Genomic DNA, 15479 nt, shown 5'->3' on the forward strand with positions numbered 1-15479 from the left:
CGGCCCGGGCGCGGAGCCCTGCGCGGTGCCCGAGCGGCTGCTGCGGAGAGGAGAGGCCGCCCCGCCGCGCTCCCGCCGCTGGGGCCCAGGCTGCCCACCCGTGCCGGGAACGTGAACCCGTGGCCGAGGAAATGGCCTTGGCCGGAGCGGGATGCGGCTGAGCCTCTCCAGCTTCCCTTCCCCGCGAAAGCGGGCGCGGAGCGTGGGCTCGTCCGGGGAAGGAATGCGGATGAGCTAACCTGTAAACGCCGTGTGCCGGAATGTTAACTCTTCCTTTAATTCCAGCAGGAGCGTACACGAGGCGTTTCTGCTGCTGGCCTGGAATGTGTGCAGTCTTTGCAGAAAGATTATTCGAGTGGGGAAAAAAAGAGCTTGAGAGTCTAGAAGCAGACACTTGTTTATGGATAAGGATGCAACCCTCAATAGGYTGCAAAGAGATTTTAAATATCAACATATATGTGTTCCTGTGCTTTCCAAAGTGCTGCTCACCTACGCAGCCACCCTAAGATGGTACCCTCTCTTATTTCTGGCTCAGATAAGTTTGCTTTTAGATGGAGTCTCTGTGCACACCTTTTACTGACTTAATTACAGGTGTCATTTGGAGAGTTAAGGTGCAACTTCAGTTTTAGACTCTCCAAAGAGTTTAGGCTTGTTTATAGCTTACACCTGGTGCTCCGCAATGATGGGTGATAGGATCWGAGTCTTCTGCTGTACTGACAGAGGTCTGTCAACACCAGGACTCCTGGCACTGTTAAACTGATATTTTTATGGTTTGTTTGGGCTGGCTGATGACTTCAAATTTCTGTATGAGGACAAATCTACTTTCCTATGTCCCTGTTACCACCTTTTTGGAAAACTGATCTTACTGRAAGGTTTGCTTTCTCCTTTCCCATCTTCCCGGGACAAAGGCTTTCTCTCTCTGTATAATCTTCTGAATGTCACATGCCTCACGATGTCAGGCCTTGTCCTAGAAGGGAGGAAGACAACCATTTTGGGAAGAGTAAAAGTTGTCTAAGCCCATTCCTTTTTCAGTGCTGATGAGAAGAGGCTGTGCAACCACTGCAGCTGTGGAAATAMTAAGTGATGTTAGTAAAGGTGCAGCCTGTTGTGACTGCATGGACATATTGGAAGTCCATGTCACACCCTTGCAAACTTTTTTCTTGTAGTGCTAAATGTAAATAGCCCCCATTAACTTGGTTCTGCAGTCTCTTCTGATTTGTGCTGTACTGATGTGTGCAGAGTTACACAACAAACTGTAACAATACTGATTTGTATTAGAAGGGATTTATTTTTTCACTAGATTAGTGGCCTGACCCAGTTTCCAAGCAGCAAGCTACACTGGTACACCTGAATGGATGAATCACCAGGAGCAGGGATTTCTTCAGTTTCCTCTTGCAGAGAGGGACTTTTAYGGCTGGAACTGTTTCAGAACTGAAAACTTACAACTTTAGAACTGAAAATGTAGAACTTCAGAACTGTGAAGTTCTGAAGTTCTGCTCGAAAAACAGAAGTTTTTGAAGTTACCACTTCAATAAACTTCAAGTATGATTATCCAAGCAGGTCTTACTGGTTTCACTGAAGTGATAGTATAAATCTGATTTTAGTTAGTGCAATTGTTCTGGAAGTGCTAAATGTCAGAGCTGATGTCTGGGCAAAAATTGCACTGAAATAGGCAGACTGGAAATAAGTATGATTTTTTTTTTTTTTTATGTAAGGGCTTCATTGAGACGCTCAGTACCTGAAGTAAGATGTATTACTTTCTAGTGAATTTACTGAGCTRGGTTGGTGAAGTTCAGTTTTCTGTCTTGTCTTTTGAGGTGCAAATTGGATTAGRTGATGTTACTTTGGAAAATATTTTGTCTTATTGAACACTAGGCTTGTAAAAACAGTCTATGAGTTACCAGGCTTTGTGCTACCTAACAAATAGATTTCAGTTTCTGTTTGTGTTACTCTGCCCAGTAAAACACACAGACAGAAATCTTTCAAGAGAAAACTTGCAGCCTGGCATGATTAATTGTGATTTATCAGACATTCTTAGTGATCAGACACCTCCTACCTAGGTGGAACTGCTCCAAGTTCTGTCTTGTTGCTGCTGCACCCCTGGGGAGCAACACCAAAATAGCCTTGCCTATTTAATTTTAGCCTTATGGTCAGTGAACAGTCATGCTGGTAACTCCAGGATCCACAAGGCACACTGCTGTGGTTTTTKGGGGCATGTCCTGGAAGGAAACTTGACAATTCCAGCCTCTCCTCATTGGAAGGAGCATAGATAAAAGCTAAATGTACAGATTTTCCACCAGCTGTTCTCATATATGTGTGTATGGCATAGATGTACYAATAGGAAGGTCAGCTAGAGTATGTTAAATAGATAAGTTCAGGATGGAGGAAAGTGGTCCTGTCTGGCATCTAAGCTGTTAGGATAGATACTCACATGGCTTGATTTCTGTGATTATGCAATSAATTATTAATTTATCTGTCCTTATAAATGGTGTGAACAATCTGTTTCATGATTCTTGGATAAAAGCTTCACTGAAAGGTAATGTCATTGTTGCTCTGAGGTATACTTTTCTCCCTAGCAATTCTGTATTCACTATCTGTTATGCCAGCAGGGTTACCTTTTCCTCTGAAGAGCGGGGTAACTGAAGAACATTGGTGCATTTATAGMGGAAGAGTGAAGAAGGTTGTGTATAGATGTCAATCTTCCTCTGTWGCTTAGGGCTGTGTATTTTAAGTTTGCATTTCATGACCTTGTATAAATCTTAAAAAAATCTAATACTATTGCCTATTCTCAAAACACCAAAAGGTTCCACAAAGCTTCTGCCAGARTTATGTGCACTTTAAAAGTAAAACTGATTCCAGAACTGGAATCCAAAACTCGAAATCAAGTTAGAGGGAAAATACTGATTAATAACTCTTGCTAAAAAGCCTCTGAAGAAGCCTGCTGAAAAGCTTTAGAAATAAATAAAGCRGATGTGGTTTTAAGCTGGGCTAACCAATGTGACACATATTCCCTGCTACCACTTGGAAAGTGTACAAGCTTGAACTTGAAGACTGTAATTTGGGGATATTTATATTCCCTCACATAACAATTTCCAGGTAAAACAGAAGTTGTTAGAGAATGGTAATTTGCAGAGCAGCTCACTTACTAGTTAACGGTTTTTAGTTAAAATGATGGAATGAGTAGAGCTTTACTGTCGATCTAAWATCCTCAAATATTTTAAGCTTTAAAATAAGAACTATTAAAACCCTCAAGTCACTTTATTTTGCAGTGTTGAAGTAAGCATTTAAATTATTTTGCTACATAAAAGATATAATGAGGCTTGTTTTTCTCTTGCCTATGTTACCTTAAGCCTRAAAAGTCAGTAATCATGAGTATAATTGAGTGATCAAGTCCACAAATCTACTTGGCAAMTTTTAAAGTAGATGCACTCTTCAAACCTGCTAGCTKTAGGTATTGGTAGTCAAAATTTCAKAGTTCATATAGTGCTGCATTTATATTGTAGGAGTATATGTAAAATAGTAGAGTGTTAAAAATCTGTGCTTCRAGACATGAGTTCCATGGAGTCACATTGAGGAAGAATGATTTTCAGTCTGAATCCATATTAATATATGCAGTTAAAACACAAAGAATCTAAATTTTTACAGGAAACAATTTTCAGTTTGAGAAAATTGTTTTAATTGTGCTGAATGAATCTATGCATGTCCCATCTTTTGTTTATGCATTCACATTACATGTACCATTGATTCTAAGCCCTAAATCCAAACTGACAGGGACATGACTGGTAAGAGAAGAGCCAGAAAMCCCCCTTATTATCAGTCAGACTTGATGCCAATTTCCTAAGAATGTACTACTTTGCTTGTGGTTGCCTGTAATGATAAAGAAGAGCCAGCTGAACTCCATGATAGGGAATAGCTCTCAGCTGGGTACAGTGGAGTGCTGAGCCCCATCCTTTATCTGCTGTGTATGATTCAGGCCACCGGAGGTATGTTCTTTCTTTAAAATGGCTGCTACCTTTGAAGGTAGTGATGCCACCCAGGTACCTATTTTCTCAATKTCTTTWAAAAAATCTGGATTTCTAGATTTTTAAAACAGAAGTCAGATTTGATTCTGTGTGTACAATAGTGATTTTCTAAAATTAAGCCTGAGCTGCTGATTTTATATACTTAGCTTGTTATGGCTGTATTGTGGTCAGGTACTAAAATAAAGTAACAAAATAGATCTTAGTGTTGCTCTTTATTTAAATTTAAGAAGTTTCTTGCTGGCTAGTTTTTCAGTGAGGTGCAAGTTACTGTCTTAAAAATTGTAAGAGGTAGAATATAGTATGTGCCACTACCTCAGTATTTCAMGTTCCCGGTCCTTTTCTGTCTTTCTGCATTGGACACTACTTTGCTGTTTGATCATTTTAACTATAGAAATACTTTGGTCTAGGTTTGTKATAATTAGTTGGAAAAAAAAAATTCTCGTAATACATCTGTCTTAAGCCACTGTATTTTATTGCTGGTGGAGGTTTGTCTTGCAGTATGTATTGATGAAGATACCCAGCTAAGGAAGAAATAAACCTTTTCATGCTTCAAAGGTCAGGTGGTGTGGGTGTCTGAGCAGCTATGTTTAACTGTTTGGGCTTTGTTTTCTGAACTGTAAACAAAATTTCAAAATCAATAAATGTGATGGAGCTGCTGAGAAGGTCACTTAAGTGCATTGCTRTTTTGTAATGTAAAGAGCTGTCTGTATTTAAAAATTCATAAATCTGTTTTCCCTTTTACTAGGATATCCGGAAATTCTTTGGTGTTGTGCCTTCTGGAAAGMGACAAGAATGTGAGACTGTGAAAAAGAGTGAAAAAATTAAAAATGGTGAAGGACACTCAAGTGGGAAGAAAAGGGAAAAGGAGACTAAGGTTAGTTTTGCTCTTCATATTTATGAAGTGTTTGGTTTCTCTGATGCTGGATTGTTTGTGTATCTAGCATTTTTTTTTTTAAGTAACAGTTCTTGTATACTAAAATAATGGACATTATATRTTAGTTGTTTTTATAGGCATGGGAGGAAACTACCAATTAAAATGAGCTTCTTTCAGTAAAACCTTGTAGGTGGTGAAGAAAATCTCTGATTTTAAAAATTTGGTTTGTAGGTCGAAGGTAGAAGCTCTTATGGTTTAAATATTAGTGTAAGAACAATCTGATATATTTGAAGTTGTTTCAACTGTAGGCCAYAGTTCTCTGTAGGTTTGCTTATGTAATTTTTATTGTAATAAAACTGAGGTTTATGCACAGTGCATGTATCATAAAGGTGCCATGCTTACAAATGAGGTAAAAGTCTGTGGTGTAGTGCCTGCTGACCAGTTTTTTTTAACCAGGTGTTTTAACACCTGTGCAGGAAACATTAACATTGTGTTCGTTGGGATCACTTCTCTAAACCTGCTGCARTGACCAAATTCTTTGAAATGACAGGTTAAAACTAGATTGGGTTCTGGTTTCAGACCATTTRCATGTTAATCATCTGAGCTGTATAAAGAAGAAAACAATGGCTAAAGCTAGCTTTAAAATCACTTAAGGAAGGGAAAGATTTCTAAAAGGATGGAATGTTTAATGTGAAATACAACCGTTTGGAAGTAAGATGYAACTTAAGTATTCTGACTGTATAATTTCAATGTGAAAATTCTTCCTAATTTTCTTTGATCTGCATCTTGCCCTCTCCCAGGCAGGAGTTAGYACATGACTTGTTGTAAATGTAATATTGGGAAAGAAATAATTTATGTTAGAATTTCTTTGAAAGTTGTAAATTTGAATGTATGACTGATTAAATGCCGAAAAGATCTGTTTAATGGTTGAACCAATGGACTGTTACACTTAGGTCAAGAATTCACCCAGTGAAGATGATTCCAAACCAAAGCAGAYAAAAAAGAAGAGAAGAATAATCTATGATTCAGGTAGCGTTCACAGTTGTTTCTGAATATTCCTTTGTATTTTTTGCTTTAGCATGCAAGGTTRTTTAGGTAAATTGTACATCTGAAAGTTTTTGTGAGTTTTTGTGATTCTTTTTAGTCAATGCAATTAAAACATTTTTGGTGRTAAATATTTATGGATAAATGTGTTTGATAATAATAAGAATGCCATGTATGTAATATACACTGCAAAGTAACTTAACAAAATAGCTGTTAAAAAAAAAACAAACCTAAAAACACAAAAAAACCCACAAAAAAGGAAACTCAGATAATAAATTTTAGCAAAACTTGGGAACTTTTTTATTACTGGGAGATGGTGTGTACATTGTGGAATGTTTTAGGTTTTCAGMTTTATTAAGAATAAATAACATCCTACAGTAGGTACAGGAGGCTGATTATATACTATAACTTCACATTTCTGTGCATTGCTTGAACGTAATATAGGTGATTGTTTTAAAAGCAAACTTGGGTTTCCATATGTGTCCCTTTCTGTTAAAAAAATATAATAAATATTTATTCCTTAGTTAAACTTTACAGTATGGAACACACAGAATATAATTTGAAACTATCACATTYTGAAAATATTCTTTGGAATATTATRGTAAGTGAAATGCRTTTTATAGCACTTATATCTTAAAACACAATCCAAACAATAAAAATCCCCCAAACAAGAAAACCCARACCCTCGCATGTCAAGATGTTCCATTAAACTAGAAATGTCAAGCTTTAMAATGAAATTTTCTGAGCTGTTATGTAATTTAAATCCTCTTTGATGCTATTCTGAATCCTGAATAATTGTTGTGAAGCAGCAGAAAAGATTGTAGGTGTTCCTACAATTTTTGACTCCTACCAAAGATTTTGGCTTGAATTTTTAGAAGCRGTTTTTTTATAGAAGACTGCTTCTCTTGTTGAAGAAAAGTATCACACAAAAATATCATAATGCTATTATATACAGAAACGTATGTTCAAATCTTTAAATAAAATGTTAGGTAAAATGTTTTATAAACAGTTCYTGTTCAGCAGTGAAGAACAGTAGGAGTACAGAATTAATATATAACTCAACTGTTACCTTTAAAGTACTGATATTGCTTGGAGATTTGGCRAATTCTAACCCTTTGGAAGTAGGAGAGAAAAAGAGAAATACTGCTCTAAGCTCTTCAAGATGGAAAACTGTGTGCTAGTGGTTAGTTGGTTTGATTTTGGTAGGGTTTTTTGTTTGTTTTTTGTTTTGTTTCTGGTTTTGCTTGTTTTTGATTGGTTTTTGCTTTTTGTTTTGTTTTGTTTTGTGCAGTGACTGTACTCAAGTCAGTTGACTATAGCCACTTGTTTTTTTAACGTAATCATTATATATATGTCTAATTCATGGAGAGAGATAGACTCTGAAGGTTAGCCCTCTCTTACACTTGTTAGCTGTCTCTGCTTCTTCAGTTTGTCCTGCTTATTCATTTGGATGCTGGGATACATAATCCACAGTAGTATAAATCTGTCATTTTGACAATTTTTGGGATGTGGAGAATGGTTGGTGATGTGAGTGGCAAGTCACTAGTGTTCTCCTGAAGAATCAAGGTACCACATCAGGGCTTTTTTTTTTTTTTTTTTTTTTTTTTTTTTTTTTTTTTTTTTTTTTTTTTTTTTTTTTTTTTTTTTTTGCCTGGATAGTTTTTGGAATAGGTTTCATGGAATACACTGACACAATATTATATTTTTTGTGGGTTTGGTGTTGGGTGTTTTGTTCTGGTTTTTGTTTTCTTTTGAAGTAAACCTCTCTGGTACTCTTGATAGTTGCATTTCTTTTTGGAAAGGTTGTTATACAGGTRTAGCAGTTATTGAAATAAAAAAGAAAATATTTATTGTCATGTAAACAAAAAATACTGTCRAGACCGAGTTCTGACCAAATTTTCATGTAGTCATTTACATGATGAATGAAAAGTCAAGCTATGCTTCTTACCATATGGTAGGAATATGGAGTCTTTCTCAGTAACCTGAATTTATGTGGACACATGTTAACTGTTATGTGATCTATTACTTAAAKTGTGTATGTATGTGGAGGAAATCYACATTTATCGATGTTGTGGTCAAAATACAGATTCAGAAGAGGAGGTGCAGTCACTGAAAAAATCCAAGAAGACACCTGAGAAAAAAGCAGCTACTTCAAAACTTGGTAAAGTTCTAAAGCAGGATCCTGTTGTTTATATTTCAGACACAGGTAATGGAAGAAATATATCACTATATGTTCATATGGTGTGGGTTTTGTGACGTTGGGATAGGTTGTTTCACTGATATACTCAAATGTAATCACAAAACCTAGTATCAGGGAAGACAAATTATGTTCTCCTATAAAAAGTTAACCAAAAACACTTCAGAAGATTAGCCTTAAGTACTGTAAAGTWGGAGCAGGGTAAAAACTGAGGAGGTGTTGAGTAGTGGCCCAAGTTGATTTAAATAGGTRTGTAATTTAATGAGGTAGTGCTTCCTTGCTTAAAAGAATTCCAGATTTARGGGAAGAAGTTAAGGAAGTGCCTTTAATGTAGGTGAGCTTCTCACTAGCACACTTTGAAATGACTGTTGGCTGCAGGTTTGAAAACATGGATTTTTATTCTATTTGGGATATAACGTTCCGTATCTAATCTCTGTGTGATATGTTCATGATTACAGAAGTTCGTGGGGTTTGTGTTTTATTTCTCAACACAAACGTGTTTTTTCAGTTGCTGCAGTGGTTGCCTGAACTTCTGCAGCTGAGTTGGGCTGAAGCTGTAACTTCTGTSTTCTGCCTTCTGTATTTGTCTCTGGTGTTCTTTACTAGCCACAGCACTTCCTGAAGAAACTGTAATTGAATTAACAGACTTGAATCAAAATCTATTTTGGTAAAACATGCATTTTAAGTGATAGAATTTCAGTACTTCTATGATCCYTCTGAATTTTATTATACTTGCTTTGGAAGAGTGGACGCTCTCCCTAGGTATGGTAGTATTTTTTTTTGTAAGTTTATTGCTGAACATAAACACTGCCTCCCTATAATCATACTATGGATTTTTAAAACAAAAAGAGGTTGTTTGCTGCAGGTTGTTTGCTGCAGTATTTCATTAGAAGTGTGGCTCAGCTGGTTGTTTTTTTTCTTATAAACCTCCTTCCATCTTGGGGTCTTTTCAGAATCTCTGTCTTTAAAATACATTGTGCTTCTTTTGCTTGTCCTAGATAGTTGACCTGGCATACAGCTGTCCTATGTCAGATMTGCATATGAGTTGTTTTCCAAAACAACATGAACCTTTTATTAATTTTATTTATCCTTTTACTCAAAACTTTGTTTCATTTGACCTTTTTGCCCACACCTCTTTCCTAATTAAAAGGATCTTTAWAAGCATTTATTCCAGAGTAGGCAAATGATCAAATTCCTGGGGAATAAACAGTACATATTTAGGTTTATTATGCAATTGCCAGTGGTGTAAGCAAATTTTTCTGCAYAGGGATACCATGGGGAGCACTAGTCAAGGTTATTAGTGAAACCTCTGAAAACCCTGGGCTCAAGGTTGCTCTTATCAAGAGTTTTATGTACACACAGGGTTGACTTAACCTAAYCGTGTGTTTTAAAACAATGCCTTTATAACCTTGAGACTTAATGCTTGAGTTTTGTTTATATTTAATCTCTGTAAATTGTTTCTTCAGCTTAAAGGCGCTGTCAAGCTGAGTGCATTTAAATGGTATTGATAAAGTTATTGGCTTGAAATAAATATGTTTTACAAGAACAGGKGTACAGAAATATAGATAGAAAAGGTCCTAACAAAATTTGTTGGCATTTTTCCTTTTCTTGTTTTTACTGTTGCGGAGCTGAAAACTGAAATGAAGGATATGCTGTTTGGACTCACTCAAAAGTCAGAATCTCGTTCTCAAGAACTCTGTCCATGGCAGTGTTTGAAAGTGCCTTGTGCTATCAGAAGTCAGTAGAAGTTTGGTAGTCAATTGCCTCAACCTATATTTGAATTTAATTTGAAACTTTCTTCCTTTTGTTGCTTGAATTTCTTTCCAGCTGTTCTATATAACTGTGTGGGATACAGCTTTCTCTAAAAGTGTTTGAGGAAATCARCCTTTTGGTTTGTGTAAGAGTAGACTCATCTGGATTATTGCATTGCTTTGTTTCTTGTTGGTTTGTGMACAAATTAATTTTTTAAAAGCTAAAGAACAAAGCAAGAATAGTTGCTCTTTCTACAAGAACTACCTTGTTTGCATTGATACATTTAATCTAAATAAATATTTAGTTTAATGATGACCAAAGATAAAATGACCTTATTCTGTCCAGTAACAAGGGGAAAAAAAATGAACCTTTTTTTGTTGGTAGTACAGTCTTACGGGATTGGGAAAAATCCACATGTTCATTTTACTTGTTAAAATAAGACTTGTATTATTTAGTGATGTATGGAACCTTGAACTTTGTAGAAGGTGACCTATTAATGTGGTTTGTTGAACCTCATCTGATTTCATCACAGGTGGTTATTGAGCAGGAATTGCAACCTTGAAGTGAATGTTTAATCATTCATATACATTGTGTAGAGGTAATCATGTATATGTAGCGATTGCCATGATTGCTTGAATATTTTTTGAAATAGAAAAGCCTTGTTGTAGTGGTAGGCTGAATTTTTTATAAACGTAGAAAAAAACTGGTGTGGTAGGAACTGAGGAGTTCTGTAGGTTACTAGAAAGTGGATTCCTTACAGCTTGGAAGACAGGACAAAATGAATAGTTTGTGAAGGTGCTTGCTGAATGTAGACTGTTACATGATCTATTACATACATATGTATGTGTGGAGGAAATGTACATTGTGGTCAAAATACAGATTCAGAAGAAGAGGTGCAGTCAGTGAAAAAAAATCCAGGAAGCCACCTGAAAAAAAAGCAGCTAATTCTCTAATTTAATGTRGAGAATATAGGAGATGGGCAAACAACCAAACAAACSCAAACAACCTCAGACAAAAAATTAGTTAAGTGGTAATACTGGTGCAAAAACACTAGATTCCCCCCCACATTCAAGCACAGGTTCAAATGAGTAGCAARTTGTYGGTGAATGAGTATGTCTTGCACTGMAATATTTAATGGCAAAAAAAAMYACTGTTACTGRCACTTCCTGGGCAATACTTGCATTCTACTTACTTATGGAAAATGCAGTATTTAGGTAAAAGTGTGAGGAGGGGAAAAATAGTACTCTGTRTACCAACTTCCCTCTAAAGTGAAAGGTCAGTTGGGAAGGTGTGGTTGAACCTTACAGGAGTTTTGAAATGCACTTGAGGAATGAGAGTGGGTTCTGGCAGAAATCCTCTGAAGAGGCAGGGATAGGTATTGCACAGGACAGTATAAAAGTTATTTAGGAATAAGTCCATTTAAAATTAATTTGGTTAAGTTTGGGAATACCAGCAGTACAACATAAGGGTCATGCAATAGTAAATATGCTGTTGTACTCAAACTCTTCAAGAGTTGAGAGGAGTGTTGCACGAAYATAGTAAATGTATGATAGTAATTACCTCCCTGAATAGGAGCGTAAGTGTAAAYCAGAGATGTGGATGAAGTAAAATATAACCTTATTTTTATAGAAGTTGTCTTTTTTTTCTTTCTATGGAAACTAGGGTAGTAGTGATAYTGAGAAATAAATATAATTTTGATTTTAAAAAGGATTAATTTATCAGAAAACTTCAGAATTACTTGTCTGCCTGTATTTCAAACATAGCAGGACATGATAAAAAAATACTTTTCATTTAGTCTCTGTAGCAGCTCTTCAAGCTGTAGCAGTGTTAGTTCAAGATGTTGCTGCTTTCCTCCACTTGTTCCCATTATCCATGCTGGAGATYATTTTTCTCTCTTTCAGATCTCATTATTGAGCTGCCAGAGTAATTGGTCTTAACATGCTTAATCTGCTGGATTGGTTCAAAATGCAAAAGGAGGAATTATGTTTATGTTTTTCTTCTACACTGGTTGATCTTGTTTGAAAACGGAACATTGCATCCCAAGAGGCTCAGTAAGCCAAGCTGCCTGAGCTGCAGATGGAAAAAATAGCACATTTGTACTTGCCTAGGTTGCTTTAAGTTACTTTTTTTGCTTTTGTGGAATTACTTATGTGGAATTACTGAATATTMCTGTCATGCAGGTGACTTTAGACTATTAAACCAGAACATGAAATTTCATTGCATGGCAGGGATTCAGATCTGCTTTTGTGAACTACTATTATAGAAAAATAACCTGCTCAAGTGAAGAAAACCTTCAATAATAATAAGCTGGAACAAGTTAATGGACTGATCACTTCTAATTGCTTGCTGTGGTAATACACACAGCTGTTTCTATGGCAAGTGCAAGCATTTCATTTGGAAGGAGTTGCTATAATTGATGGGTTTGGAGATTAAGATATTTTATTGTGGTTTAAATACATTCATCCTTCGCTTGTATTTTAATGCTCCCAAAACTAAGCATACAGACTAGACATTTTATTTGGTATGTATTGGACCAAGGATATCAAAGGCTATGCTTTTTGATGCTCAAGTGTATAAAGATATGGCAGGTAACTGCATTTCAGTCTTGTATCCCTAGATCTTTGAACCTCAAAATGRAAAATAAAGTAGAGGCAGCTTTTTGAAGTTAGCTTTGATAATTGAAAAATCCAAAGGCAAAGCCATTTCAGGGATGTCAAGGTGAAATGGTGCAGATAAGCTTTTCTATTTTTATAACACACAGAACCTTGACGTATCAATATAGTCCAAGTGCTAACAATTGTGGTTTGAAGTGCATGTTTGTAGTACATCTGAAATCAATTCACTCTTTRAGAAATGTAATGAAAAACCTAAAGTGACATAATGGCATAATTTCTACATTTTTAAATGTAGACTGGAACTACTAGCTTTTTTTAATGAGAAGAAAGATAGGAAAAATACACTTTGCTAGTCACACAGAGCATCTGTTCTTTGGAAGGAGTTACAGGGGTTGAGTTGGAATAGACTTGCTGACTTTTTTGAGAAGTGGTTATCTTAAAGATAATCTTCTTAAAGATTTACTTTAAGCAAAAGATGAGTACAAAATTCAATCCTGCCAGGCAYTGAGAGTGTTAAAGTAAATAAAGTGCATAGTTAAAGTAAATAAAGTCAATACTAGGAGTGTAGACAAACTCTCTTTTCTGCACCCTCATTTTAGCTTAGACAGCAATGCCTCTTGCTGGAGATTGCAAGTTCTTTAGGACAGGAACTGTTTTAAGTACTTGTGCAGAAGCAATGTCCTTGAAACTGAAATGTCCAGAATATTATAATTTTGTACAAGTAATGTAGATGTAATGATTTTAGGATATACCCCTTTAGCTCCATATAGAAATCCTTATGTAGTAATTTACAAATGCCAATTCAGCATACATCATAATAAGTACCCTGTAGATACCCTGCCTATATTTGGTTTTGTGACATCATAGTAAGAGGCTGTTCCTGCCTTAAATATTTTGTATCCTAAACAGAGCAGGAACCAGGGAATTATATTCTCTAATAATGTTCTCTAAATATTCTATTCTATTCATGTTTAGAATATCAGAACATGATATTCTGTTCACTCAACAATACAGAAAAAATAAATTAATAAAATACATTGTTCTGAAGGCCCTCTGAGAATCTGACCTATGCTGCTTGTTATGGTTCATGGCTGCAATAAATTGCTCCCCTTTTAGATTGTCTGAAGTCATTCCTGTAYCCAAGTCTTTAAAAAGGATCTGAATTTAAACAATGTTTTAAACAGCGTAGATAATTTTTATCAGGCTCAGTTAGTGAACAGCTGCGGGTGTTGCTCAGTAATCAGCAGGTGAAAGTCTTTTGAGAAAGGGTGAGGATAAGAAAGAGGAATAGCAATAACAAACAAGTGACCTGCTGGCATTGGTTTATTAACCTAATTGTGCTGCTGCTGGAAAAGTATATAAAATATAAGCCAGCTGTGCTTTAACGTCATAGAGTAGCTCTTAAGGCCCCCAGGATGACAGTTGTTTGTTGCTAGGGAAGTTTGTCCTCCTCCATTGCCTGGCATAATAGATTCCTGCTTCATGTGTAGTGTTTACATACAAAATAATTAAAAGCAGTCTCCTGATTGTCACTGCCTGTGTGTTCCATTGATCACATGATTAGCTTTCTCTTTGCCACATCCACTTAAATTTTCAGAAACTTCATCTAGAATATATGGTCTTTATTTGGGTTTGTAGTTCAGAGCTGGTCGTAGAAAAAAGAGAAGTGTATGTTTAGGGTATTTTTTCATTATATGGCATAGAAAAATCCATCAGTGTAAACAGGAAGTAGTGTTCTTAGAATAATTGGGTTCTGCTATCAAAAGATTTAACAACAGGAAAGTCATCTAGTTGAGGATGAAATTGATTCCCATTTTTTGGTGAAGTCCATGCCCCTGTGTAAGGCTGTCTCAAGGTTTGCCSAGCAATTGCTGTTAAGAATGCAATTAATCTACAATTTGTACAAGWTAAAATCCAAWTTTTCACTTGTATTTTCCCACRAATTATTGGCTTGTTTGTATGAATRCAAACACATCTTTTTCCTTTTACAGATCATGTGTTAGGAAATAGTGACCTGAATAGTGCAGTAGCAATATTAGGACTCTCTTGACATTTTCAAAGTTGTAAATGAAGTTGCCTTCATGCTTGTAAGGAGACTGGAAGCATGAAGCTGATTTACTCTGCTGTTAACTTCTGTGGCAGTAGGTGTGTGGGAGCAGTTTGTTTCAAGGAAGAAGCATTAAGTTTTATTGAAAAAGTTGATMTTCTTCTGTACTTGAAGTAAGGGGAGTGCCTGGAGATGGGGTGAATTTATGATAGGCCAGTGGATTTCCTGAACGTGGGATGAAACTGTGGCCTGAGTGTCGGTATCCTAAAGCATCTTTTGAAACCACTTAGTAGAATCAGGCTGCTGTAGTTTACTAATGACCACTTCCATGTTTTCATTCTCACTTTACTTACRTTTATCAATGACTGTTCATGAGTGAGTCTCTTGTCTGTCTTTAGCCACTGCTTTCAGTCAATAAATGYTTCTAATCCTGTAATTTTTTGGAACATAATTAAAACCAAGTACTAACGCTTGATAATACATAGCACTGGCTTCATAAATGACCTGAGTCCATATACTTTTTATTAGAATCTTACTGTATTTACTCTTCTTCTTTCTACTTGAGAGAAAGCAATATCCTGTTGGTTTTTGTTGCTATTTAAATGGTTATAAGTGAATAATGAAAAATAATCAGTATTGCATACATGTTTTCTGATAACAATAATGATAAGTAAAAACTCTTTTTTAGCATGGAGCAGTCCTTAGTTTAAGAAGAGCTGGGAGCAGGGGAGCAGAATAGGATTCGTATAATCTTAGGACAAATAATTGTAATTACATCTACATTAACCACTGATTTCCAGTAATAGTAGACWTTACKTGTWGGAATCTATTTCTCTTTAAACAGAAAAATTTTAAAGAACCAAAAATATTCTTGAGATTGAGATAAGCAATCTCCTGTTCAGAATTGAAACTATTGTAAATTAGGAGT

General features: G+C 35.9%; 1 protein-coding gene across 1 annotated transcript in view; it reads left to right on the forward strand.

The window, feature by feature from the left end:
- RFC1 (replication factor C subunit 1) overlaps positions 1 to 15479 on the forward strand; it is a 35167-nt gene that overhangs the window by 600 nt on the left and 19088 nt on the right. Inside the window, exons 2-4 of the mRNA XM_057371751.1 lie at positions 4768 to 4896; positions 5850 to 5925; positions 8027 to 8146. Of these exons, the coding sequence (XP_057227734.1) occupies positions 4768 to 4896; positions 5850 to 5925; positions 8027 to 8146 (325 nt within the window). The remainder of the gene's footprint in view (positions 1 to 4767; positions 4897 to 5849; positions 5926 to 8026; positions 8147 to 15479) is intronic.

The sequence above is a fragment of the Malurus melanocephalus genome, unplaced genomic scaffold, assembly GCF_030028575.1.
Source record: "Malurus melanocephalus ecotype Western Australia unplaced genomic scaffold, MMel_1.1 scaffold_157, whole genome shotgun sequence".
NCBI lineage: Eukaryota > Metazoa > Chordata > Aves > Passeriformes > Maluridae > Malurus > Malurus melanocephalus.